The sequence below is a fragment of the Crocodylus siamensis genome, chromosome 2 (assembly GCF_052110815.1).
Source record: "Crocodylus siamensis isolate JL-2025a chromosome 2, ASM5211081v1, whole genome shotgun sequence".
Lineage (NCBI taxonomy): Eukaryota > Metazoa > Chordata > Crocodylia > Crocodylidae > Crocodylus > Crocodylus siamensis.
Genome location: NC_143396.1, coordinates 234,252,499 through 234,279,887, shown reverse-complemented (window position 1 = coordinate 234,279,887; position 27,389 = coordinate 234,252,499). Strand labels below are relative to the sequence as shown.

General features: G+C 42.8%; 1 protein-coding gene across 6 annotated transcripts; it reads right to left on the bottom strand.

The window, feature by feature from the left end:
- Positions 1-811: 811 nt before the first annotated feature.
- On the bottom strand, positions 812-27,257 carry BMF (Bcl2 modifying factor). 6 transcript variants are annotated; one of them, XR_016440315.1, is made up of 5 exons: positions 23,941-24,006; positions 23,511-23,831; positions 22,207-22,370; positions 7,181-7,370; positions 812-3,898 (listed from the first exon to the last, which is right to left on the bottom strand). XR_016440315.1 is itself a non-coding variant. In XM_090033461.1 (5 exons), exons 1-5 carry the CDS (start codon positions 23,966-23,968, stop codon positions 3,892-3,894), a joined length of 618 nt encoding a protein of 205 aa, XP_089889587.1. In that variant the 5' UTR covers positions 23,969-24,010; the 3' UTR covers positions 812-3,891. The 6 variants fall into 6 exon arrangements, 4 of the variants coding, with proteins under 4 accessions (XP_089889587.1, XP_089889588.1, XP_089889589.1 ...); XM_090033461.1 differs by having other exon boundaries at positions 7,273-7,370; positions 23,941-24,010; XR_016440316.1 differs by lacking the exons at positions 812-3,898; positions 23,941-24,006 and adding exons at positions 16,808-18,535; positions 27,111-27,257 and having other exon boundaries at positions 7,278-7,370.
- Between the last annotated feature and the right edge of the window lie 132 nt (positions 27,258-27,389).

The following is a 27,389-nucleotide window of genomic DNA, read 5'->3' as shown; positions in this document are numbered from 1 at the left end:
TGACATATATATCCACAATTCTGCCCTACCTGGGCAGGACACTATAATAAAGAGATTTCCTCTAGTTACAGTAACACAATAAAATTGAATTGAAAGGGAGATCCTGGTGTTTACTAAGGACAAATGTGCATTTGCTATCACTTGAGGAAGTCAAGACTTCCTCAAATTTTGCAGCTAAGGGATGTATTATCATCTTACAAGGACCTCTCAGAGCCACAGCTACTCATGTATATTTCTTGCAAATGGAGAGATAAGAAAAAGTATTAACCTGAATCTTCACTGGTAGTTTAACAAATGGCAATTGCATTCATCAGATCCTACGGCTGAACAACTTTGAATGTACTTGCCTAGAAAGTATAGAGAAATAGCAGGCAGAGGCCACATTTTAGGAGTGTACACTACATGCTGGTTTAAGGGATACAATTCTCAGCTTCATGATTTGGAGTGATATGTGAAACTGTGCTCCTGTCAACAATAGCCCTGTAAAGCCCTGTCCTGAGTTAAGAACAAAGCCTCAAATGACTTTTCTATGTATGTATTACATAATTCAGGTTCCAACAGACTGGGAAATGCCCATTTCTTTTTCTGTGCAAGGATAGTTATTCTGTCTCAGAAACAAATCTTGGTTTTGTTACAGGCCTTGGTAAAGGCAATGTAATAGGGAGTTCCCAATGAATATAACAACTAGAGTTCTACTACTGACTTTTATATTTTGCTGATCTTCAGAGTGAGTCAGTTGCAGAGAAGCTAGTCACTAGAATGGATTGCTGTCTTGGAGCCACTGAATGACAAAAACAAAGGATGGCACACACAGAATTTAACATTTTTATTAAAAATTGTACCAATTATTAGAAAAAAAAATGACATGTATTAAAAAGCACCAGAGAGAAAGCGCAAAACAAATATACTGCACAGATATAAAACACGGAGTCCCAGTCACCATCAGTACACAGAGGAGTCCTGGAGGCACACAACCAGTATAAACAAAATGCTACATTCTCACTGGGTCTCAGTCCATGGCAAAGGAGGTTGTGTACGCTTCAGGACCAGTTCAGGTAGGCATCTCACAGGACAGCATTGGTTGCACTTCTTCAGCTGGGAGAGCATATAATGCTCTCCATAAACAGTAAATAACATTTTAATAATACACTAAGAACCTCTATCCCCCCTCCTCCTTGACCCTGAACTTTATTGCTTTTCCGAGGCAACTGAGGATGCTAAAAAGCTTTAGAAGTTCACGTGTCCTATAAAAATAAAGAAGTCCAGGGTTGGGGATGATTCCACATTCAAGATATTCTCATCTATGGATCCAAACCCAGAAATGCGGAGGACACCTGCGTACATTTCTGATACCACAGCAGGAAAAGGAAGAAGATTTGGGGGTGGGAGGAGGGAGAAAGATATATATGATTAAGTTTTATTTGGTTTTTAAAAATAGCCTAACTTTAGGCATCTAAAGTTCATATTTAGTATCAGGATTTTCAGGTATACCTAAGAGGTTGATAGTTCAAATCCCTTAGGCTCTTCTGAAAATTCCTCATTAGAAGCCTAACTTAGGCACCTATTTATTAAGGTCTTTGCCATACTTTTTTATATCATGTGATTATAACAAAGAGTGGTTATATAGCCTTTCTAACCTCAAATTTTCCTTACATAGCTGTCTGACCGAAACTGGAATTGCCTTCTGAATGGTGCAGAGTTGGCTCCCACAAGCTGAGGAGTCTGTGGTGAGGCTCTCCCAGGGCTGAGTCCACAAGTTTAGGGAGACTCCACTAGGTTTAAGGGTAACTTTATACATGCAAATTTGTCATAATAGATTTTAAAGTTTAAAGATCTACCCCTCCCATCCCACCCCTCCATTTCCCAAAGGCAGCAAATAGTCTGAAGACAGAACTGAAAAAATGGCTTTAAAAAGAAAAACCACCGACATAAGTTTCACTTCCCTGAAGCCAAGTTCCAACATGGTATTCATAGGAACTGACCCTTTGTTCTGTGGGAAGAGGGGTTGTTGGGGTGGGGGGAATGGAAGGCGTGGAGGAGAGAAGGGATGTCAGGCTGCACATCATTTAAGAATACACACATACAATTATGATCCAGTGCATTTGATGTGTTTGGTCTTTTCTGCTTTTCCTTATGGGTAAAAACTGAGCTGTGTACCACCAGGATGGACATGTACAAACCAAAGAAACAATGACAACAAGAGCTCTTTAGGAACTGTAAAAAAAAAAAAAAAATCACTGAACGATCGTTTAGAAATACCTCAAGGAATTGTTTTTTCTTTTTTGTGTGTGTTGCTAAAACAGTCGAAAGAAACACACAAGCGTTTTTTAAACAACCACAAAAGCTGTTTTTAAAACAATATTCTTTGGAATGATATAAAAAGCTTTTCCATCAACTTATTTTAGTACGCTACAGTGTTTGGCTCCCATACAGAATTCCCACTGATGTAAAAGGGCGTATGATCCTTGGTTCAGAATTCCCAAAGCAGCCTGGCAAGGTTGGTAATAGTAATGTGTAAACTAAGGCAAGCCCTCCAAAGTTCTGTAATGTCTTTAGCTTCTAAAGTACCTGTAGAGTCCACTCCAAGGGCTTCCCTTGGTTCAGAATGGGGCTCTAAAAAGGTACCAGCTATTTTACTATTTGTACAGTCTCACTAGAGAGCATTATAGATGCTGCTGAAGATCAGCAGAGGTAAGGATTAAAGTGACATTGCAGAATTTGTACACTACAGATTGCAGCAAATGCCTGAAGTCTCTATTCTAACTCCTCCTACTTTATCAAAACTTAGAACCCACAAAGGGAAAGGCAAAAAAATCCCTGAGCCAAATACATCCCTGGCATAACTTCACTTATTGTAACAGAATTAGACTGGGCGTGTCTACACATGCAATTAATGCAAAGCAATAAACTCTGGAGCTTATTGCTCCCAGGTGTATTGTTTGAATGTGTGCCCTGGACCACAGCACATTGAATTGGGCTGGAGCAGCCTGGCTGGCAGAGGGCCCCAGGAGCAGCCTGCCAGCTTGGGGCTGCTCCCCTTGCTTGGCTCAATGTGCTGTGAAGGGGCTGGCTGGTGCATGAGGATGCTCCAGTGTGGGGCCAACAGGCAGGCAGCCAGCTGGGGCAGCATCTACACATGCGCTGTTACAGAGTAAAATACTCTCCAACAGGATAGTACTAGATATAAGTACTATTCTGCTGCAGAGTTAATTAGTTTACTCAGCCTAATAGGGGAGGATGTATAGACACATGATGTTTACTGTGGAGCTAATTAGTCTACTCCACAGTAAACATTTTGTGTGGACACACCCACTGAAGCTGAAATGGCATCATGGGGGTCTAAGACTAGTTGCATCTCAGACATCATTTATTCAAGCTTTGTTTGAGCAAAGGCTATTAGTTCTTCCCAGAAGCCAGTCATAAGAAAAAAAATGTTCACTAGTGTTCTGGTTCTATCACAGAGGATTGGTTTGCTTTCCCCCTACCACCTTCTTGATACAAAGCTTAAGAAAAGGCTCGCAAGGATGGTTCACTCAGGAGCCTGCCTCCCAAAAAGAGTTCAGACATCAGGAACACTGACAAGTACTTACTGCTAGCAGGCTGCTTAAATTGTCAGAAAATGACAGACAGACTTGATACAAAAGGAAAATAGATTCCAAAGAAATAACAACAAACAAATAGAACAGTAACAGTTAATACACACAGTAAGTTATGCAGAAGTCCATACCTAGCAGAGACCATCAGTACCTTGAGAGAAGACTGCAGCCCACATATTACCAATGGCCACTCCATCTCTCAGAAATCCGTTCCATCCTCTACCTGCACATTATCCTAGTCATGGCAGTTTGCAGCTACTTTTGGATAGTCGCTTTATGATTACTGGCTCAGCTTTCAAGAACTGCAGGAAACAAAGTAGGGAATACTTAGTTTTACTAGCACCAGGCTTACTGGATCCAGAGAGGGTTTGGGCAATATAGATACTTGAGAGAGCAGGACACAAATTAACATTTACCTAGAAAACTCCTCCCCTCAAGTCAAGAAAATTAGGGACTGAAAATGTTTTGGTAATCCTGAGAGGGGAAATGGACTTCAACACTACCGGTGCCATCAGCTTAAGCTCAAGATACCCCAAGAGTTTCTCATTTAAACAAGAATTAGCTTATGAGAAAGAGAAACCAGCTAACTTCTCAGGAACACTTTATCCCACATTGAGTGTATAGAAAGCGACTGAAAACTGAAATCCCACCAGGTCACCAAGGCAAACCAGCATGTAGCCAACCAAGAGCATCCCATCCCCTTGTTAACTAAAAATGCTTCCCAAACCAATCTACACATTTCTAAAGGTGGTCAAATGTAATAAAGATGCTGAGATGAGCATGCCTTTTGAAGTACACGCTAAACCATCCCTATTTAGGCAGAATGGGTAATAACTATTGCACAAATAAGGTGTCTGTTGCTAACATGTACAGGAAGAGATATACACTGCAGGATGAAGGGAGAGGATGAAGGAGGAATCCACTATTTTTAAGATAGAGTGAGATGTTAAGTAGCAAGCAGCTCATGTTCTCTATGAGGTCAATAGCAAACCCTACCCCCCAGCCAAAAAAGAAAACTCTTGATTTGACTTCATTTTTTTAACCTCCAATATATGCAAATATGGGAGGTTCTTTAAAAAGAGCATCAGTGGTCGTCACGTTTCTAGCTTTCAGCAGCACCACAAGTATTGCAGGAAGTCTGACCTTGTCTCTAGAGGAAGTCCAGCATCTGCATTCAAGTGGCATATTTCACCCTTCACTGAAAACACAGAACCAAAGGATTCTAACTTAAGACACTGAGATGTGATGTGTAGTTTGATAAATCTATTGTTAGTGGGCATCATGGCCAGGGAGCTCCATCTCTTCCCGAGCCCAACATTTCTCTGTAGACAGCTTAAGTACAAAGCTTCTTAAGTCAGGGGTCCGCAACCTAAGGCCTGTGGCCTAGATCTGGCCCACAAAGACTGGATCCAGCTCACAAAGATCTGTTCTAGCCTATGTTTTTTTAACCATATACTTGTCCCCAATGCCCTTCCAGATTACCCCTTTATGTGCAGAGAGGGTTGCTCTCTAGCCCCCCTAAGGCAGGCTGTGCTTACTGTTGCTGCCAAATTAGCTGCTCCAGGTTGTCCTTCACCATGGCTTTCAGAAGCACATTTTTTAGTTGGGGTCACATTAGGGGAGTAAGAGAACAGCCCTCCACATAAGGCAGCCAAGGGATCGGTGGCCTGCAGTAGCGGCTGGGTTGCAAGCACTGTTCTGCCATTAGAAAAGGTTGCCAACCCCTGCTTTAAGCAGTAAAAGTTTCCCTGATTGAAAACAGAATTATAGATATGCTAGCAAGGGAGACCCTACTGACGAACTCTGTAGCACACATACTCAAATAAAGAAAAAGCAAAGTTGAGCTGAGAATTGTAGCCCTTAACTCCGGATAAACGTATTACTCTTCCTCCAGCTAGGAGGGAAAATAATCATTTCACATGAGGAAACCTGCTTGTACTGAAAGACGATCACTGCAGAGATGCATAAGCCAAAAAACTCCAGGGAGCTGGTTTGGAGGCTAGACAAATCCTGCCATGGAAGAACAGAATGCCAGTCAAGTGCTGGGGCTGAGTCCAAACATAACTGTAGTACATACTGTTACCAGGCACTTTAAGGCAATGATGAGAGAGCAAGGGAACTGGATCATTACAAATGTGAGAGACAGAAAGGGGGTCTCAAAGAAGAGCAAGCAAAAAGAGAGGGGAAAAAGGAGGAAAAGAAATATGTGCAAAACCTCCTGCTTTTCTAATACAGTGATGCTTTGGTGTTCACTGTTCTTTACAGCAGATTAGGAACTCAAGAACCTTACAATAATTTGTGCTGATGTTCATAGGATGACTAAATCACTCTCCAGACAGATTCTCCTCAAGCTAGCTTTCTAATTTGTGATTTATATTTTCTAAGGCAAGTAGAGAAACAGTCTGAACAAAGCAGAGACGCTATTGCATTTCCCTTACTGAATTTGTCATTGCATTTGTTTTTTTAGTTCTACTGATACTATTTAAGACTACACATACACAGAAAGTTCCTTTGGTTGATAATTCTCCCTATCCTGTTCCAAAAGTGACAGTTACATGCATTTAAAAACTCCTGAAGAATCACAAATCACAGGCTGCTTGGAGCTTGCATTCCAAGTAATATCTTTGCTGCCAGTCATTGTGTACTAACACCAGCTTCCAGGATTACTCAGTGGAACAATGGACTAACTGCTTGTTCAAACCTGCTGTCTATGGGAATCAAACTAATTGCCAGCTAATTTCCCAGTCAAATATGAAGTAAACATGTCAGATGCCTGGGATTTTTAATTTTTTGACCAAGCGCATAATAACAAAGGGGAAAAAACAAAAACCAGAGGACTAATGGAAGTGTAGAGATCAGCAGTTCTAGAAGAACGAGTCTTAGATTATATTCAGTTTTTATCAGATCAATCCTGGCTAATGGGCACAGTATATTGTGTACCCGACCTTTGCACAAAGATACAGAAAAGCCATCGATACTTCCTGGAAGATTTTGAGAATGTTCTTCTTACAGAAACAATTCCATTTCTTGGTGATAATGACAAGGAACAACTTCATTGTGATGGATTTGCAGAGGCCAATGAAACCATTAAAAGAAACAAGATTTTCATTCAATTCTCACTAGTAATAAAAATGCAAGGAAATGAAGCGTGTTCCATCTGCTGTGAAATATAAAGCCACTTCCTTGTCATTGTTTCTAAAAAATAACTTTTTTCAAGGCTATCCCAGCGAGACTACATTTTTAATTGGAAAGATATTCAAAATATAGTTAAAGTCAGTGGTCCCAGACCCCATCTTTAGCCAGCAGTCAAACTGACAAAATGCTGCACTCCATCAACTAACAAAAGAGAGCAGAGGAATCTGTTAGTTTAGTATCTGCCTTGCTTGCATAGAGGTTTCTGATTCAAGGATTGAGCAGCAAGCTTTACCAAACACATCCACATTCTTAGACTTTCCTTCAACAGTGTTAGACAAGAGCTCCCAACCATGGGAGGCAGGAAGCAACAAAGAAGAGTCCTTAAAAAACAAAAAACAAACCAAAAAAAAAACTTTGTCAGATGATCGTAAGAGTTTCAAAGTCCTCACATCCGTCCGGCGGCATGCGTCTCTCCCCTCCAAACCAGTGTTTGTTCAGTGCTCCCTGCAGACTGGACCTGGAACAGGTGGATGAGTCTCACCTCTGACCTGCTTGATTCCTGTTTGCCTCCACATTTAAGGCCAAATTATGTAGGAAGAGAAGTATCTGCCACCACACTTGATTTCTGTTCTGCTGATGCTGTAAAGACAGTGATCGAAACGAGGTTATTTATATTTTTAAAATTGCAACACACTACTTCTCTTTTCCAACAACTCTGTTACATTTTTCAAGAGCAGACACTTTAATCCCATCAGCACAACAAGGGGTGGGGAGAATAAGTTCTCCTGAAATAATTGTAGCTCTAACATTACAAAAAGAAAAGAGCAGACTCTTTATGCATTGTACACAAGAGGATTAAACTTTTTTTTTTTTTGCTTTCAGGACTTTGCAGAGTTTAGCCAAATGCTGTTTTTAATCAGATTGGCTTCTGAGCCTCTCAAAAGCCCCAGCTGCATGAACAAACAACTTTCTTAAAAAAAAAAGAAAAGAAAGCTCCCCCCCCTTCACCCCAAAAGTAGGGAAAAATATAACTGGTGATCCATCTGTAAGTGATTTGACACCATGAAGGTCAAAGGGTTAATCTTCAATTTAAACCACACTGCTGAGACAGCAAAACTCTGATTCCATCTAGTACAAGAAAACACACTCGCGCGCACACATACTCCCCCATTCCCTCCCCCACTACATTTTCCTTCCCAGCATCTCCAAGATAATACTGCCCTTTTTATAGCTACTTTTGACAGTAAGCCATAAATAATCAGCCTTGGAGCCCTTTCCTACTGACTGGAGCCAATTAAACTTTAAGCAAGAACATACTTGAAAACAAAAAACCCAAAACCAAGAGGTTATTTCAGGTCCCATTGTCAGGCAAGAAATTTGGGAGTTGAATTTCAGGGGGACACCAGACCACATAATACTGCTTTTGGGAAGGAGCACTGTTGCCTCTTTTGTTATATGTAATCACCTCTGTGAAAGTGGTTCCCATTATACCCCCACCTTCATGTATTTTAATAGCATCCCATACAAACAGGTGGGTTTCTCTTTACACTGCACAGCCTGGGATACTGTTTCACATCACAAACCAACCCTTAATTATAAGCCCAGCAATCGCTTATTCATCCAGAATTCTCTATTTGTTAAGTGGAGCTGTTGACCTCAAAAAAAGAGTCCTCGGCAAACAGCAGAGTGCAAGACTGGCTTACAGTGACTTTGCCTCAGCACATAGGACAGCATGATAGGGCACTGAAGCACGTTATATGAACAAGATGTTTCAACTTAGATTAGTCCAGCAGGGAAGAACCACATGATTGCAAGGCATTCTTTACATAATCATGAACTGAAGAGAGCCTTAATTGTACTTCATATACTGGAGTTGTTTCAAGAGAAATCTTTAACACATTACAATAAACTCATTAAATTGTGCTTATAGCTTCAGGATAGCTACAGTTGTATAAAAAGGCACAATCTGAATTACAAACGCACTTAGAATAGGCTTTAAAGGGGTATTTCCTATATTCACACTGTAGCAACAGTCCATTTGTATTTTATTCTTATCTCCAGATTTGAAGGGTTTACACAGCCCTAATTACAATGTTCCAATGTCAATGTGGTCACTGCAAAATCCACAAGCAGTGATTGTGGAGTCTGCCATTACTGGGCTCAATCCCCATAAACAGCCTCTCTATTGGTAGTGTTACACTTACAGGCAAAACCAATCTCCACTAGCTCTTAATAATAGTATTATTAGGGTTGTGTTAAGTGTCACTGGACCTCCAAACTGCTCTTAAAAAGACAGATTTCTCTCTCTCGCTCTCTGTCTCTTTTTTTTAAAAAGACCCCTTCCTCTTTGTCAGACTTGGAAATTTCACTCATTCTTTTCTTCCCCTTCCCCAAGGCCACATTTCAGAACCTGCTCTAACATGCATGTTCACCCACAGTGCCCTAAGAATATCTAGAAAAATGCCCAAATACTTGTTAAATAAAGGAAGTTTCTGGTAACAAAATGGGGAGAATTTGAAGGTACAAAAGCACCAATCCACATCATTAGTGTCCTGCCTAAAAGAGCAAGAATGGGCACAAACACTCTACGACACTTCCAAAATAATCTGGTCGCACACATGCTTGTGTTATTTCATCCTCTTGGTAACATAACACACTCTTCTTTAAGCAATTTGGTAGGGGAAATTTGAAAGTTGGTTTAAATAACCTGCAACCAAACTTGAAATACAGTATGTAGCAGTGAACTGGTGGCCCTTCTTTCTCCATCTGCTCAAGTTGCATTTTAAAAAGTGCTTATTTTAGTGCATGTGTGTGGGAGGACATGCATTTGTCTGAAGTGCATGCAGTTCAGTCCTCTACAGAGGCAAAATCAGAATGCCTGTAATACTGCCTTATTTCAGGTAAGAGGATTCTGATTTTCTTGTGCAACAAGGAAGAGATTTCTAAAGTCAGTTTGTCTTATGAGGCTTACAAGGTGAACTTAAAAAAACAAAGCAGGAGAGAAGAGAGTGCTTGTCACTTTGCCAGATAAAAGGTCTGTAGCTATTTCCTCCTCTGCAAAAAGTAGTAGCTTTTAAAAAATATATATGCACCAGGAATTCAGGCCATTTCTACCCTGGAAGACTCACTGGTTGGCTGAAGAACTAGCAGGATCTGATATCACAAGTATCAAGGAAGAAAACTCTGACTGAGATAGGAAGCAAGTTTTATCCAGCTTCTTATGTGTTTATTTCCTTGGTCTATTTCAGTGGTTCTTACCTTTTTAAATTCAAGGTAAGACTCTATGCATGGCTTGGAAAATGGCAGCTCTTAGTTTTCACTTATTTTCTGATTACAAAAAAAATAATAGAGCAATTTTTCTGTTGCACAGAACTCAGAAAGACTTTAGTAGGTCAGAATTTTTGTAACTATTAATTTCTATGTGAAATTTCTGGGTTTAGCTTGTGAATTATGTTTGTACACCTAATAGTGCTAAACCTGAGTAGCACCCTGGTTGAGAATTACTGTCTATTTAATTCAGACACCTATGGGAAAAAGCCCCCTTTGTCAATTGGATGCCCTGACATTTTCACTGAAGAAGGGTGAGAAATATGTATCCAAGAGCCTGTGAGATTTCCAGCAAAACTCAGAAAAATTGGACTAGGTAGCATGTGGGGGAAAGCGCGTCATATTTCCCTTCCCTCCTCTCCTCTTTAACAAATCGTTCTTATGCCTTTTACATATATCAAAGCAGTGAAAAAGTACTTACTTTTAGTTTTCACAATCCCCTTCTTTTTTAAAATTGGACAGTATCTTTAAAATCTCTACAAACCACCTGATTTTTCAATCTCTAATAAAATAATACCACCATCACCCAGTTCCTTCTAATAATTGCTCTCAAAATGCTGTACAAGAGCGGTCAGTACCACAGCTTGAAAAAAAGAGGCAGAGAGCGGTAACATTTTTAAAGTAAATTGAGAGTAGCCACTCAGTAGGCCAACGGCAGAGCTGGGAAGGTTGCTATAATATCATTCCAACGTCCCACTCGCTGGGCTAGACTGCCTCTATTTTCCTCCGCTCAGGTTTAGTCAGATTCAAAACCACCACTTCTTCACTCTAACAGGATGCTTTGTTTTCAGCCATATGAATTCAATGCAAGACAAGAAACATGGAGAAAAAATAGCAGGCACTTTTTACCACTATAGACAAAAAAGCCACTTCAGAGGAAGAATTGATCCACACCTAAACAGGGCCTTTTGGGACTTTTCAGTAAGTTTGAGTAATTTTTCTGTGGACATGGTTTTGCTAGGACTGAGCACAAAATACTCAAATATCTCAAGAAAAGATTTTTTCCATGGTATTGCTTGCATGCCAGGAAGGACCAGAAATCTCAGGACAGCCAGTTCATGAGTTATGCAGTGTGATTTCTGACATGAGGGTTTCAGTCAAGTTACACAACCTTCTGCAATTCACCTAGCACTATGTCTGGTACAGACTGATACTCTTCCTAAGGTTAACTATCCTGCAATATGTCTGATAAGAGCCATTCATTAACTTTACTGTCAGAGAAAAACATGATGAAAATAGTTTGCTACTAATTCGAGAAGTGAAGGAGCCTGCCTACCCCCAATCCTCTCCAGCCCAAGCTGTGAGTAAAGCAGACTAGAGCTGTAAAGTGCCATAAGCCAAGAGGTGACGCAAAAAGCTTAAAGCACATAAAATGGTTTCCTATTCCAGCTGCAGTCTTTTAGAGGATATCCTTCAGAGATTGTCTGTCCAAGATGGTTTCACATACGTTTCAATGAGTCACAAGAACGGTCATTTTACAGGAAAATATCCAGTACAACAGGAGAAATACACCCCGTTTCTTGAACTGTCCTGGTATCCACCATGATATGGGTATATAAACATGTTAACAGGCAACATATGAGTAGTAATACATGGAAGTGGACCAGGGACAAAAATTAGGCATGTGTTTTCAATAATTCAGTATTCCTTCACGGCATTGGACAGTGTGGACAATAAAAGGTATGAATGCCTCTGTCATTAGCCAGCCTCATTGTTCTCCCACTTGTCAAAGCACTTTTATTCATACTCCACTCTTGGACACAGCACCATCATGAGATGTCAGTGGATGTGAGACATAGTACCTAAGAGGTTTTTCCTTTTCATACAGCTCCTTATATCAGAAGTAACACCTGACTGGTTGTTAAGGAAGTTTGTTTTCCTTCTGCTGAAGAAGTGCAGTGGATTTCCTCCTTACAAAATACATTGCATGATTATCACATACACACTTTGACATAAAAGTTTGTGTAAGTGTATATAAAAATCACACATGCATCCTGTACTGCTGGTGGTTCCTTATTACAAAATAACAGACCTATAGTCATATCATGGCTGTCAGCAGCTCTTGGCTTTACTACACCAATCTCTTCCTACATAGTTGTTTGAAGGAGCAAATACTGGTCCCAACCACAGTAAGCAGAACCATGATTTGTCCAAATGTGACAACAGTATAGTATAAGAAGAATTCTTGTGGATATGTAAGTCTTAGTCTTCCTTTGATGACTAATACAAGTCTTGGCAATATTACCTTTTCTTTTTCCCCCCGCAAAACAAGTAATACTTGCAACCTAGAAGTCACTGACTCATTGCTGCAAGCTGGCTTTGGCTGCCAGGTGGCTGGAGACACATTGTGCTACTACATAGCAGACTTTAGTTTAGCAAGACTGTAAGTTATCCCCCGCCCTGCAAAACACCGGAGGGCACACAAGGTGATGCCCAAGAAAGAAGCGAGGGCAAGGGAGGAACCAAGGGAAGTGAAATTACCACATCTCCAAGTGGCCTCCTAATGACTAGGGAGGAAAAAATACACCTAAGAAGTTCAGTTCTCTTTCTGTCACACTTAAAATGGGGTTCAGCAAGGAAGGCCAATAAGACCTTTTGTATGTCAGGACACCGAAACTCCATTATGTGAAAGTTACACTTGCAAAAACGGGAGAAACCTGCCGCAAGAACTATGTGGTTCTTTCTGCAATGCCCGAAGTAGAAACCAGATAGTTAACATGGGGGGCAAGGGGTTCAGAAAGGCTGGGATGCCAGAGAGTCACAGAGGGGAATAACCAGGATCCTCACCACAAAAAGTCTGTTTGAAGTGACAAGCAGCTACATTTAAAGCAGGCTCTCCAGCTCCCAGGACAGTTTGGCAGGTGAGCCATTTCTTGGAAGTCCTTATAATTCAAAACAACCATCGCACCACTTGCTTGTTCCTTCCCCCTTTGGCCTGAGCCTACAGGAAGTGGACGCAGACAGACACCATGACAACAGCCAATTGACTGTCAACCTGGAAAGGGCAACTCACGGCCAGTACTTTCCCAGGCCTCTAGCATGTGGCACTTCCCATCTTGTGCAATCAGGAGGGGTACAGTTATTTTCCATTTAGGGTGAAAAAGTAGGAAGGGTCCTTCATTCTCCTATCAGATAGGCTCATGGGATTTCTCTACCTGCTACTTTTATGCTCAGAGCCCTTGGTAAGGTAGTTAGAGCCCTCATGTTTCCATCCGCCTGAATTTGTACAGGATCCCTTTCCAAGTCGCAGAGTATCAGTTACAGGGGTCCAAACACTTCCTATATTCCCCCTCTGAAAAAAACCCAGTGGCTGATAAAAGGCTTCCCTTGATTTCATCCTTCCAAAACTGAGCCTTAAGAGACAGAGGAAATTTGTCTCTGCTGATGAAAGTGACCCAATCTAACCTCTCGAGAGCTGCCTGCTCATTCTCAGTTTGCTCTCCACATTGTCAGAGCACCTCCACCCCCGCTACTGATTTCACTCAGGAAGCGGAGGCAGATTTACCAGCTTACTCAGCACTAACCTTGCTAAAAATATGGAATAAAACGTTTTACAGGTTCACTGTGAAACCAACAAAGCTTCTCATACTGAAGCGGTGTTTGTTGTCAGAAGTTCTCTTTAACCCAGACTCTAAAACTGTGAGCAATGTCAACTGAAAAAAACCCCAACCTTGGCTCTAGTAGCCAGGAGGGTCCTCCTGATCATTATGCTAAACTAATCCCTTCCTGATGAAGGGTGAAGTTTCAGAGGAGTTTCTATATCTCATGGGAGGGCAGGAATGACCTGTCGCCCTGTTCTTGGAGATTTATATTTATCTTGGCTTTTGCTTTAAGTGACACTTTCAGATCTCCTGCAGGAAAAATACCCAAGGAGAGATAGAACTGGAGTGGTTTTCGAGCAGAGCTATGGCCACCCCCACCCTATTGGGAACACACAAAGGCAAGCAGTCAGGTGCAGTGCTGGAGCCTGTGGGCAATTCAGCCTCTTGTCAGCAGTTCTGATGACTCACAAGCTAAATATAGACAGCGATATAAACAGAGCCAGCCACAGAGCAAACACTGCTGAGCTGATCCATCTCTCACGCACAGTCTCTCTGAAACTTTTCCTTCTCACTAACTCTTGGAAGTCATAAGGCATCCAATGAGGCTCAGCTCTCTGCTCCAGAGACCTCTCATTGTGCTGCCAAAGGTGCAGCTCCCTGTCGACACCTGAGGCTGTGTTACATCATGCAGTCTAATCAGGGTTAATGAAAGCCCTGCAGCTTTAAAAGTATAGTGTAAAGCAGAGAGGAAAATATAATGTTGTTTTTAAATAAACCAAACTCTTTGCTGCTGGCAAGGATAGCTACTGGAAAGACAATGACAGGTTAGAACAGTCTTGTTCAGTGTCTACTATCAGAGTGTGGAGCAATTTCCCAATTCGACCACTTCACTGTCTGCCTTCCATTAAGTCTGGGCAATACATACATACATTTCTCAACAAAGAATCAACCCAAACCTATCCTTACTCTTACAAATAGATGGCATGATGTCAGCAGAGCTGGGAACTGGAGCCAGGACTTATGTCCTATCAACTGCTCTGCTCCTCTTTTACTGGGAAACCTTGAGCAAGTTTCAACTTCCCCATCTATAAAAATAGGATAGTACTGCCATTTGATTATAGAATAAACTGCAGTATCTTAGACACCACAGTGTGGCAATGCAAATGTTGACTTGCTTGGGGGTGGTTTCAAGTCTTCAAGACGAAGTTACTACTAGCAGGTTATGAAGGATGTTCAGATTTTACGGTGGCTCAAAATGGGTTGTAAGTTCCTTGTGTCAGAACAAGGCTGCACGCAATGCAAGGAATGCTTCAAAGCAGGGCTGAGCAACCTTTTGCAAAATGTGGGCCGCACCTTGCAACCCAGCTGCCTTCGTGAGCCACCGTTCCCCTCTGGCCACTTCAGTGACAGTGAACAGAGGCTGCAGCAAGAAACAGCAGCCCTCCACATGGGCTGTGGGAGGTGGCTGTAGCAACTGGAGGCAATTGGTGCACCATTAACAAAATGCAGCCTGATCAAATGGCTGGGGAATCAGTATGCTCTTAGTTAAATACGGACTGGTTCAGAGCTTTGCACACCAAATCTGACCCAAAAGTTGCTGGCCCCTACTTTGAAGCAATGCATGTCCTGACACTGTTGTCACACTGCATCCTTTACTGAGGGAGACCAAATTGTTAGGTTGCATCTCATTGTTGTTCCAAGTTTCCCCAGCAGATTCCATAGACCTTTTGCATTCCAGGCTAATCCTTGAGAACCTGCATTTTGCCTTGTGGCCAGGCTGTTCCTTACTTTCCATTTTGTTTCTCTAGCAAGCAGAGCCATACAGGACACTTCTTTCCTGAGATGGACATTTCCCCACCCCCCTTCTCCCACCCAACAAAGTCAGAATGAAAAAATGAAATAATGAAAATGTCTGTAAACTGAAGAACTTGAAAAAAACCCCAACCCTGGCTGTGTCAAGCTAACACTGGAAATTTCATAAACTTTTCTTTCAATTGTGACCTTTTAATTGTTTTGCCAGTCAGCGGTTTAATTGTTTAAGTCAGTGGTTCTCAACTTTTTTAGACTCAACGCACTCTTCGTTAGATGCAACGGAGCCCTCAAAATGCCAGGTCTTGGGTTTTCATTCATTTTTTGATTACAGAAAAAAGAATAGAGCAATTCTTCTGTTGCAAAGAACTCAGAAAGAACAGAGCAGATCAGAACATTTTTATCACTCTGAATTCCTGTTTGAAATCTTTCAGGGATGTATTTGGTAACTGTGTTGGTCTGAGACAAAAAGAAATGCAAAACTCTAAAACTCTTGGTTCAGAGACAATACCTTTTATTAGACCAACTACGAAATTGCAAAAAAATGTATGCAGACTGTAACAGAGGGGATACTCACCTGTAGGGATTGTCCCATGATGAGCCAAAACTAGGCTCAGAGATTTTTTTGTCCCCCTGAGGACACCAGAACAAAAAGCCTGGAGCAATTGTGCCTTCAGGCCCTGGAAACGGTTCTGCAGCCAGGATGGGTAGCTGCCAGGGTCTGGTGCAGAATGTGGGCCATAGGGGACAGCTGGGAGCAGAGGGAGGGACAAATCACTGAGAGGAGACTGCAGGGATCTCGCTGGGGGACCAAAGTGGTGAGTGAGAGAAGTGAGAAGAGCCCACAGGCAAGCCCTGGCTCTGATTGAAGGGGGAGCACCCGGGGCTGGGAGTTGGCAAGAGCCCATTCCTCTTGTAGTGGACACATGGGGGGCTCCAAGGGAGTGAGCAACCAGGGTAGTAGACCCACCAGCCCTTTCTGAAGGGCAGGAAGGGGTGATGTGGGGAGGAGGTTGTTTATGTATTATGGGAAGCCGAGCACGGGCACCAGCTGTTGGCAGGAGGACCATCGAGGGAGCTCCCATCGCACCCAGACCTGAACTAAGGTGACATCAAGACATTGATAGTCAACCAGAAGACTGTTATTTTGGGTGTCTACATCAGACCAACAGCAGGTGCGATCACCTACCTATAAGTGTACATATGTTGTTACCAAGTTTTATGTATCTATAAGCATTGAGTTAATTAGTATTATCCCGTAAGTTAATTGAGTTATGAATTAAACCTTAGAATAGATAGCAATGTATGTGTACAAATATAAATATATGTATGTAAATATCTGAATATCATTTAATAGGTATCTATATATTATACATAATAAATATTGTAAATAGTTACCTATTCTGTCAGAGTGATGTTACAGGAGGTATCCCCGTACTGGGATCCTGAAGTTCCTCGTTAGCCCAAAGGAACCAAAAGGACAGGTGTAGCTGGTGCCCCAGGGCTCCACAAATTGCCACTGGCAGTGGTTAGCACCCCGCAGTGAGGTGTTCAATGTATCTTTCTTTTTTCTTGTTTGAAATCTTGAGGTTTATCTTGTGAATCATATTTGTACACCTAACAGTGCTAACTTTGTGTGGTTCTCTGCAGCACCCTTGAAAGAATCTCTAGGTACCTCAGGATGCCATGGCGAACTGCTTGAGAATCACTGTATTAAAGTCATTTCAAAACAAAACAAACAGTCGTTTCAAGGTAAAACCAAGGTAAAACACAAAAAATACAACTTTTGTTTAGAAAGCCTCAACAAAGACATTAGATCATCTGGAAACTTTTCCAAAGTGCTTTTAAACGGAAGAAAGTTATCAAGACCAACTTTCTCCTGCAAACAATTTTGGTTTTGTAGAATTAGTGCTTCTTAACAAAAAACATTTTGTTGGGGGAAAAACCTGACCAATTTTCTTCATAATAGCATAAGACAATGAAGCAAGTGGGTTGTAGGAATGGATGAGTAAATACCGGCCACTGTCCTGTGTCCACAGCCCCCACTAGAGTGGTTTGGACTACATACTTGGCTCCCTACTGGATAAGCCCAAGCATTTGAAAGGAGGCATCAAGATTTCACTTGACAATGGAAGATATGTGACAAGTTTCACTTTCAAGTGGAAAGCTTCCAGGAGGAAGAAGAAAGAATTATTTTGCCATTACACTAGTGAAGCGGTCCATTTCCAAAAGACTTCCCATAACTTGTATAAATTGAGCCCTCAAGCTATAATGCTCAGGTCAATCCCTCTTTTCTTATACTTGCATCAAGAGATTATCTGCTGAACTGACTAGGGAATTTCCAGAAGGGTAGAAATAAACTGAGATTTTGTATTGCTGAGTTTCAGTACTTTTTGAACATGGTCAGCACGTCCAAATCAGTCGCAGGATTTCTGATGTGTTTGAAGGGTTCTTTGTTGTTGTTTGCAGTGCACTTATTTACCCAAGAAAGCTCAGCTCGATTCAGCATCTGGTTCTCATTGAGGCTCTGCTTTTTTTAAACCAAAGTTTTCCAGCTGGGGTGACTGAAGCACAAAGAGGTCAAGCGACTTGTCTGAGGTCGTGTAGCAAGTCAGTGGCTCCACTTGGATTAGAGCCCAGAACTGTCCTGGGCTACTACTCCTTTACTCTTAAAGGGACAATTTCACCTTCTGTAAAGTGACCTTACAGTTGGGGAAAAAGATGGAATAAACTGATTTCCACAAAACTGTAGCCTGTTCAGAGTCAGTTCAGCTGGAAGTTGATGAGTATTCTGAAGACTTAACATACTGAGAAAAAAATAATACAGAACTGGAGAGATTTGTGTTTCAACATGACACAAGCTCTGTCATCTCAGGCTTGCGTATTGCATGTGCTCACACAGAAACTTTTTACCACACCGGGAAGCACCCAGTATCTCAATTACGCTCTGTACTAAAGTCCACATTTATGTTCCATTCAAGTCTAGTGGCCCAGAGCAGAAACTAAATTCTCTCCTAATCACAAAGTTGTTTTGGCTGCTTCTTCTGCCTTCCTGCCCCACGGTGGGGGGTTTTGGGGTTGAGCGAGGCTCCACAGCTTCTGGTTAGCGCAAACTGATGAGGGGCACTGTGGGTATACAAAAAGGAAAGAAAACTATCTGGGCTCTTGGACATACCAACTTTGCAAAGGGACCAACCCTAGCAGGCTCTGTTACTCAAAAATTCAGGACGCTTGCAGGGAAGAGTTCTTATAGTAATTAGTTAATATTTGAAAAACATTTTAAAAGGTAAGTCCACTGAGCATTACGTAATGGTGCATTAGTGTATTGACACTACACTAAGAATAAAGATGCAAAGTTTATTATAATTATATTTTATTGTAACATACCACTGTCAAATAAAACCATAAAAGGGCTGAATGACAGGCCCTCTAATATTGGAAGTAATTTTAGTTTGGCAATATGCACTGATTTTGTGGACTCATACACCAAACACTTCATAAATTCTCTCAAATCTTACAGAGCAGTTTGAGCAATAGCTCCTCGGAACTAGTTCTACTTTCTGCCAGTCCTTAGGGAGGCTACACGGCATGGCTGTTACTTGAAGGCATACTGAATTGCTTCCTGATACCATCCAGGAATTAGTGGGTTGTGACCAAATTCTCAGAGTAGTTGGAATGGAGCATCCGCTGCTGGGACTCGTACCACACCGAGGCAGACATTTTCCATACAAGTCACAGTGTAGATTTCTAAATTTTAGAGACTGCCCCTTCCACTGCTCAAGAACAAACCATAGCCCACTGTAAAACAGTTTGTGCATCTCCAGAGATGGACTGATTCTGGAATAGCTTGCAGCAATGAGTTCCTGCACAGGACCCTCTTTTGTTGTGTGTGTGATTTGTGCCGACAGCCATGGGAAATCCTCTATGCGGGGCAAGAAGAGAATGAGCTGGTATATATATGACAATAAAAGTCTCACTGGTCCAAGGCACAGCTGTACGATAACATGAGGTCTCCATATGTCCCTCACAAAGAAAATCCTTTGACAGTCCTAAAAGCTGATAACTATCTTAGGGCCAAGCTGTGGAAAACCACTGCTAAACTATTTCATGCTTGTATTTGGTCTACTCTTTTAAATGTTTGTAAATGAGAGACCTGTTCAACTCTTTGCCTTCCCAGTTCAAACAAAGACACAAGAGCTCTGCCTCTGCTGGTTGCCTGAGCTGGTAGTGCAGGCAGATGCTTTTGTTTACTAACTCTCCCACATGCTTGGCTGACACGCAATTCAATTCTCCTGGGTTGTCAGTCCCCACACGCCTCCCTTGCATTGCAGTCATTCGTGTGGTGTTCAGCGCCACTGCAGACCAAGAGCATGCTTCTTGCCTGGGGGAAGAGGAGCAGGGAGGGGACAGGCCAAGGTTTCTTTGTTGGGCTCTTTTCGAGGGGGGTGGAGATAGCATTCTTGGATGCATTTCCCAGACACAGACATCGGATAGCTACACTCCCCAGATGGAAAGGGTCAAGTTACAACCAGTTCCACTCCTTCCCTTTAGGATTCTGGGCAACAAAGATTGTAGCTAGCTTTTCAAAGCAATGGGAAAGCTAACATTGAGTGTGGCTTTAGGGGCAGATTGTGAAAAGGTGCCGTTCACAAGGAACACCCCCCCCCCAAAAAAAAAAAAAAAAGCAAACCAAAAAACCAAAAACCCAAACCCCAACATACACTGCAGAGAAGAGAGTTCTGTCAGAAGTTGGTTATTTCTGAAGGCGCAGAATGCCACCCAGAGTCTAGATAGCAACCTTGAACAGGCCTCCGGTTTATCTGTCTAGAATAATTCATGATCAAGCAGCAGGACTGCAAAAGGAAGAGTTCCAAAATGTCCTTATCTTCACGAACTGAGGGCAATCCAATCTTTGCCCAACTTGGAGCCATATCAACGTCTGTCCAAGAGCCAAGTTCCCCTCCTAACTTGAATGCAACTGAAAGTGCTCTAGGGCAGTGGTTCCCAAACCCTGACAGATTGCATGTCACCAATTTAAAACAGTACAACCTTAAGCACCACCAGCAAATTTTTGTCATATAAAAGTATAAAGTAATTATAATAAATAAATTAATGCATACCATTGACCAGTTGCCTGCGTATCACTGGAGGTACTCGTACCACAGATTGGGAACTGTTGCTCTGGGGTGAGGGAAGCAGTCTATCATCCTCTGAAGCTTGCAGAAGAGTTGCTATAGAGGTCAGTGGTTAGCAAAATCTGGCCTGTGGACTGTATCCGGCCTGCCAATTAATTCAATCCAGCCTGCCAGCCACTACTGAAAGCCTGAGGAGAGAGGGCTGCGCCCCACACTGTTCCACTGTGCCACATCCAGGGCTTGGCTGTGCAGCATGCAGATTCCTTTGCCACCCCACCCTCCCCCACATTCATGCCCCATGCTTGGCTTCCTGTAGGTGCTGCAGTTGCCCCCAGTCTTGGCATCGTGGCCACCACAGCCAGGCCTGCATGGGATGGGGCACAATGTAGTGTGCTGAGCAGCCATGCTGCCTGCCTGCTGCAATGAGCCACTGCAACTGTGATGCTGCCAGGAGGTGAGTCCATGCTGGCTGCAAGGGGGATTGACCTGGGGCAGCAACCCTCAACTTTCCCAGTGTAGTGCAGTGACAGCAGCTCATTGTAGTAGGCAGGTGACACAGCTACTTGACACAGTGCATCATGCTCCATCTTGTACAGACCTGGCTGCCAGCAGCCGTGGTGCCAGGACTAGGCAGCATCAATAGGAAACCGGGCGACAGAGGAGAAGGAGAGAGATGGTTTGAGAAGTTTGCAGGCTGCATGGCCCAGCCCCAGCTGCAGCAGATTGGAGCAGGGTGCAGCCCTTCCTCAGGCTCTTGGCGAAGGCCCAGATAAGATCAATCGGCATCTCCCCACTGCCACCACTCTCAGCCCTCAACAGCTCACTAGAACTTGTTAAGCAGCCCTCCAGCGCAAATAATTGCCCATCTCTGCATATAGGTCCTAGCCTGTAGCCCTCCTTGATAAGATGGAGTTTCTTCAAGAGCAAGATGAAGCAAGCATGCATTGGAGCCTGTGCACTCTGCCTGCTGGGCCTACAGATCAAAGGGAAGGTCACCCTGGCCTATGTCTATCCCATAACTTTGGATGATCAGGGAGTTCCACTTCTTTTCTATTTAATAGAGATTAGAGGGCAGGGAAGGAAGGAAAGGACAACTTCAGAATTTTAAAGGTAAGTTTTTGTCATTATATTTTTTAAAAACCAAGCAAGAACATGAGATGAGGTTTTGAGACCTGATGGTGTCATACAGTGCCACAAACATGACAGGCACTGACAAGAACTCTCTCACAGCAAAGACTAGCATAATGGTTCTCTACCTTTTTGGACTCAAGGCACCCCTCTTTAACATCTGAATTAAACAGCACTCAATTTTAAAAAACAAATTGATATATAAACAGAGCTTACCTACTTACAGAGGGGCTGGGAAGTGGGGGTCAGGGATCATCCAAGCAAGGACAAGCCTCAGTCTGCACTTATCTGCTTATCTCCTTATACCTCAGGGGCACCCTTCAAAGGATGTGGTGGTACCCTGGGGTACCCCAGCACCCTGTTTGAGATCCACTGCCCTAGCAACTCCAGTGTGACCTACATGTATTCTGAATAATCAACAAGAACAATAACTGCCCATAGAAAACAAGAAGGGGAAAATTAATCTGATCCAAATGTTCACAGAGTGCCACACTGGGATAACAAAATCCCCATTTCCTACAAAAAACAGCTTACCCTTTGTACGTGGAGCCGGTGGAACTGGTCTGCAATACACTGTAATTTCCGTGCAATTTGGACCTCAGCACGTACTTCTTGGTGACCTTCCTGATGTTCCTCTTGGAGGTGTGGACTCAGAGCAAAGCCAACTGGGGGAACACGTAAACGGTACCCAACGTTCCCTGAAAAACATTAGAGGGGAAAAAGCTCAACAGTGAAAACTGCCAAGGTAAAGTTTGGTTCCCTTATTGCACATTATGAAGGAAAAAACATGCATGTTATCCTGAATATGCAATATAGGCAGAAGTCTAGCATCTGCAGCCTAAACAATGAATATTTATTCTAAGTAGTCAGTAAAACATCTACTTGGTTTTCCAACTAGATTTATATTAATCGAGCATAAAGTGTTATGTTCTCTCTCATAACCAAATGGCCAGCAGGAAAAGTATCTCATGCATGGATCAGGGTTGTTTATAATTCAGTCAAGTACTGGGATTTTCTCTGCAATTACAATATTACAATTACCCAACACTTGTGTGCCTCCGCAACACAATAATCTCATTGCATTAACCCTCACTGCAACTTCCAAGTCAGGCTTGCCATGATACCCAGCATTTAGGGCCAACCGGATACAAATGCATGGCTCCATTTCAACAAATGCTGTGTGTGAGAAGCCACAGGAAGAACATGACTGTTAGCATGGATTCTATTTTTTACCTGAATGAAGGTCAAGAACGATGCATCTTTTATTCAGCTTTAACTGAAATTAAATCGTAGAGATGTGGTAACCTGTCAGTTACCATAGAAAAAATATTTGATCACATTGTTTCCCCTCCCCACCCAATATTCTCCCTCTACAAAGAACTCAAAAATCAGGCCTGCGACATTGAAGTCTTTGTACTTCCCCTCTCTGCACTGAGAACTCCTAGGCAGTCCCAAAGACATGGAAAGATTCACATAAGTAGCATCTAGATTGGAGGGAAATAATACTTTGCAGTCAAAGGGAAGAAAAAGTACTTTTAAGTGAAGGAAACACTCCACCAAACTCTACTGCCTGCAGCTTTACAACTGCGCTTAAGTATCAGAAGCAACTCAACTTCAAAAAGGCATAGGTGCATAAAGAATGGCAGACACAACGAGCAAGAGGATAGATTCTTCATTGAGCAAGCAATGATGAGAAACAAAGGAAAAAAAAATCTTTTGTCAGGGAGCATAACAGCAGTAAGTAACCCTCTGCTGTCTGGTTGAGGTGGAGGAAAGAGAGAAAGTCCTAGAGGGTGACTTTCCTTGCTGCAAAGCTAGCGACTCTGGAAGTCTCTTACCATAGAAGAGTCTCTGGGGCTCTTCAGTGACTCCACAAGGCAACATTACATCCTGACTGGAAGAGGATGGGTTGAGTGTTTGAGTTGCCTTATCCTGCTGCTCAGTATGCCTGCTGCCAGGACCACAGCAGTGAGTAAGTGGGAAAAGTTGAAATCTCCCCAAAAGGCAGCTGTAGGACTGGTTCTGTGTGAAAATGCCAGTAGAGGTCATCTCACCAGGCTGACCTGCGAGTCCAAAGTCATCAGAGTGAAACACATCATCATCCAGCCCATCCAGGCTGGAATAGTCTTCTTCCAGGTAGCTGGAGGGATCCATTTTTCCTGAAATAGACAAACATTTGAGAAAAGAGCTAAGACACGGACAGATTACAGAAAAGCCTCTCTAATTCCAGAAAGGAATACACAGTTCTCCCTGCTCCCCCAGTCTTACTTTTCAAGAACTGAAGACCAGTCCACATGGACTGGAAAGATGAGTAATAAAATAATAGTTAAAGTCTGTGATCAAGTTCTGCAGGCCTTGAACAGAGAGCTCTGAAGTCAACATGTGTCTAAAGCTCCACCTATGGTTCAAAGTCTTAAAATTCATTGACTGGTCACAGAAATAATGTTCCCAGCCTCATTCTGTAAAAATCACAGGGGGGCATAAGGCCATTGCTTTGAAAGTCATGCCAGTCCCTCATGGTGTCCCTCTTGTCTCCGCACCCACCCATTCCATTCTGGAGTTCTTATTTGCCTTCTAGTTCTGAACTTTCAGATCCACTCAATCTACATTTTCTCACTTATTTTGTGAACAAAAGAGTTGGCACCTTCATTAACTGTATTTTAACAATTGAGATACTATGGTAATCACAGGACTATAGCAATTAGGGCTTTAAGAGAACTAAATATCCAAAGATTTGCAAGAAGTTGATGAAGCTGCTTCTGCCACTGTTCTGTAAGATTCTTCTACTAATTATAACCTAAGTTTCCCTCCCAGTTACCTTATTCCCTACCCTCAGCGTAAGCAAAGAAGTGCCCAAATTTAATAATCCCACTATTGCATGCCCACTTCTCTGTCATAAAATCTGTGGTCAACACTATTTCTTTAGTCCCATGTACATTTAGAGAAGTCAAGAGACACGTTTAGTTTCAGGGTCTAAAGTGGGGGTTTTATATACACCAGTGATATTCCCAACCTAACACCAGCCAAAGAGGTTAAGTAAACATGAAATTGCCATTTCAGAGTTCATTGTGCACATGTGATAAGTAGAGGAAAGTTTGACAAAAGCCAGGAGTCCCTTACTATTACCTTGGCATCTAACCCAACTTGAAGACAGTCTCCTAAGAGATCCATCTCCAGGATTTCCACCCAGTTCCAACAAGGAAGTGTAATTCAATTCTTCTGAGCCTCTTCCTTTGCTCTGGTTTACGAAGCATTTAACAGGATGGAAGACTAGTAAAGGGAATCCCAGCCCTGAAGGAGATGTTAATAGTAATTTTATAAGACTGGATCCAGCAGGTCCCTCAAGCCCTCCCCCATATAAATAGAAACCTGGTATTTAATTTAATTAATCCAGTTAAAGAAGTTGTAGAGGTAAGACAGCACAAAAATATCTGTTCCTCAAGAAACAATACAACACCTAATAGTATTAGAACTGAATACATAGATCTATAGATATTCATGAAATGACTTAAAATGTGACCAACCCAAATCCAAGCTTATCAGGTAAATTAAACATTTAACAGAAGGGCCTTAACAGCAGCAGGAAATCCTGGTTCATATCCCAGTCTGTTTGGCTAAGATCTTAAAAAATCTTAGCCCAACAGATATTTCTTCTGGACTCTAAAATGAAAATGTCAAGGTTGACAAGTCCAGCCACTTACTTTGAGCAACCTGAAATAAAATCTTTTAGTCCTTTTCAAAGGAAATCTTACCAACAAACACAGGCTATCATAATTTCTCAACTGGGACATGCAAACAAATCAGGGTTGTTTATAGCAATGTAAAAACATATGCATACAATTTGCCTACCGCATCTTTCATGAGAAAAAAAGAAAACCTGCTGCCTAAGAAAGCTAGTGCATTGGCAGTGAAATTCTCGTAGGCTACAGTTCATGCCTATTTTTGAGAACTGAGCAGGCAGGAAAAACAGAGGGAGGGTTCAGCATACACGTGCAAGCTAGCTTCCCACAACAAAGCTTGCTGGTCTAAGTTTAGGACTACCAAATTCCTTTAACTCTTCATTTCCTTCCCCTTCTGGGCTGGAAAAAGTAACATTCATGTGGAGAATTTCAATATAATAAATGTTTGGGTTGTTTTTTTTAAAGGAACTTTAAATTCCTGAACAGACTCAATAGGAGAAATCTTCCCATTATCTGGATTATTGGGTGTTAATGCAACATGGAAGCATTCATTCCTGTGTGTACAAGTTGTAAGGCACCATGTTACAAAAATACTTTGTGCTCTATATAGTCCAAAGCATTTATTTCAACGGACATTAGCTGCCACCATTCCAAAAGCAATTTTTTCCTTATGATCTTTAATTTATTTCAAATTACTCATTTTAAACCCCTGCCTATAGCAAGCACCTGACTTACTACTTTGTCAGTAATGTGGCAAATAAGTTTACTTACTGCTAAGGAGGCAAAAGGGCAAAACCATTTTTCCCCCACAACAATGTGCCTGACTCTAACAATAAGGAAATGATCTCATCAGTTAAAGAAGCTGCAACAGAGGTGTTTTTTTTAGCCTTCAATAAACCTTTTGGGAGGTGCACAGATACTATGGTGATGAGCGCTGTTACAAAACCCTTGATGAAGTGAGATATTTGTAGGAACAAATGGGGACAACACAAATATGCTTTTATCTGGTGGAAGAAGAGCCTGATCAGACCAGATTGTTCAACCCACTGCAGCTGAACTCCAGTAAAAGGATGTAGCGCAACAATAACTTTGTGGGCTGCCCCTTCAGGCAAGAGATGAACTACACAAAGTTCCCTAATAAGCGTTTTTCTCCTTTAGTCTCCAGGAGTCCAGTGACTCTGCTAGTTACGTTTGAAGGTACAGTTAAGCTGCGTTTGAAGAGAGATGTCACCTCCCTATGCCCCCACCAGTATGAGGTTGGTCACAGCAGAAAGATGACTATCCCAAAAGACCAAGAGAGGCCAACAAATAAAAAAAAGGAGGGGGAAAGGGGCATAATGAAACAGATTCCGGGTGGGGGGGAGAGGAGCATAATGAAAAACAAGATCTTCGGACTACGTAGAGTGGGCTACTCCCTGCTGGCACGAAGAGACCTGGAGTTTCCCGTGCCAGGGCTGGGGAGACTGAAGTTTACGCCTGTCCTCGGCAGTCAGCTGCAAACTCCGCAGATGCAGGCACAGCTCCTGAGCCCTGCCAGCCTCTGCCTGACCCCTGGCCCGTGGCACAGTTTGCTGCCACCTGCCCAGCTCAGTGTCTGCCCGGGACCGGCCCGGAGGCAGCAGAAAAATCAGTAGGCACCACAAGTGTCCTTCCTCCCCGCTCGCCCCCATCTTCTGTCCGCAACCCGCAGCCCTTTGAGCCTGGTGCTGCAGCCCCTGCCCCGGCGGCGATGACAGGACCGGACGGGCCGGCACTCACCTGCGGCCGGAGCGGGCAGGCCCCGGGTGCAGCCTCAGGCAGCGCCGCGGCTCATTGTTTCCAAAATACATCGGCTTCCTGGCATCCCCCGAACAGCTGATAGCGGCCCCGCCCCCCGTGACGTCCCGCCAGGCGGCCAGCCAGTCAGGGCAGGGCAGGGCAGGAAGGGCTTCAGGGATCGGTGCTTTGGGACTCAGGCGAGTGCCGGCCTGGCGGCGGGGTGGGGGCGGGCGGCTGCCCGGCCGGGGACTGCAGCCACGACGGGCGGAGCGCGGGAGA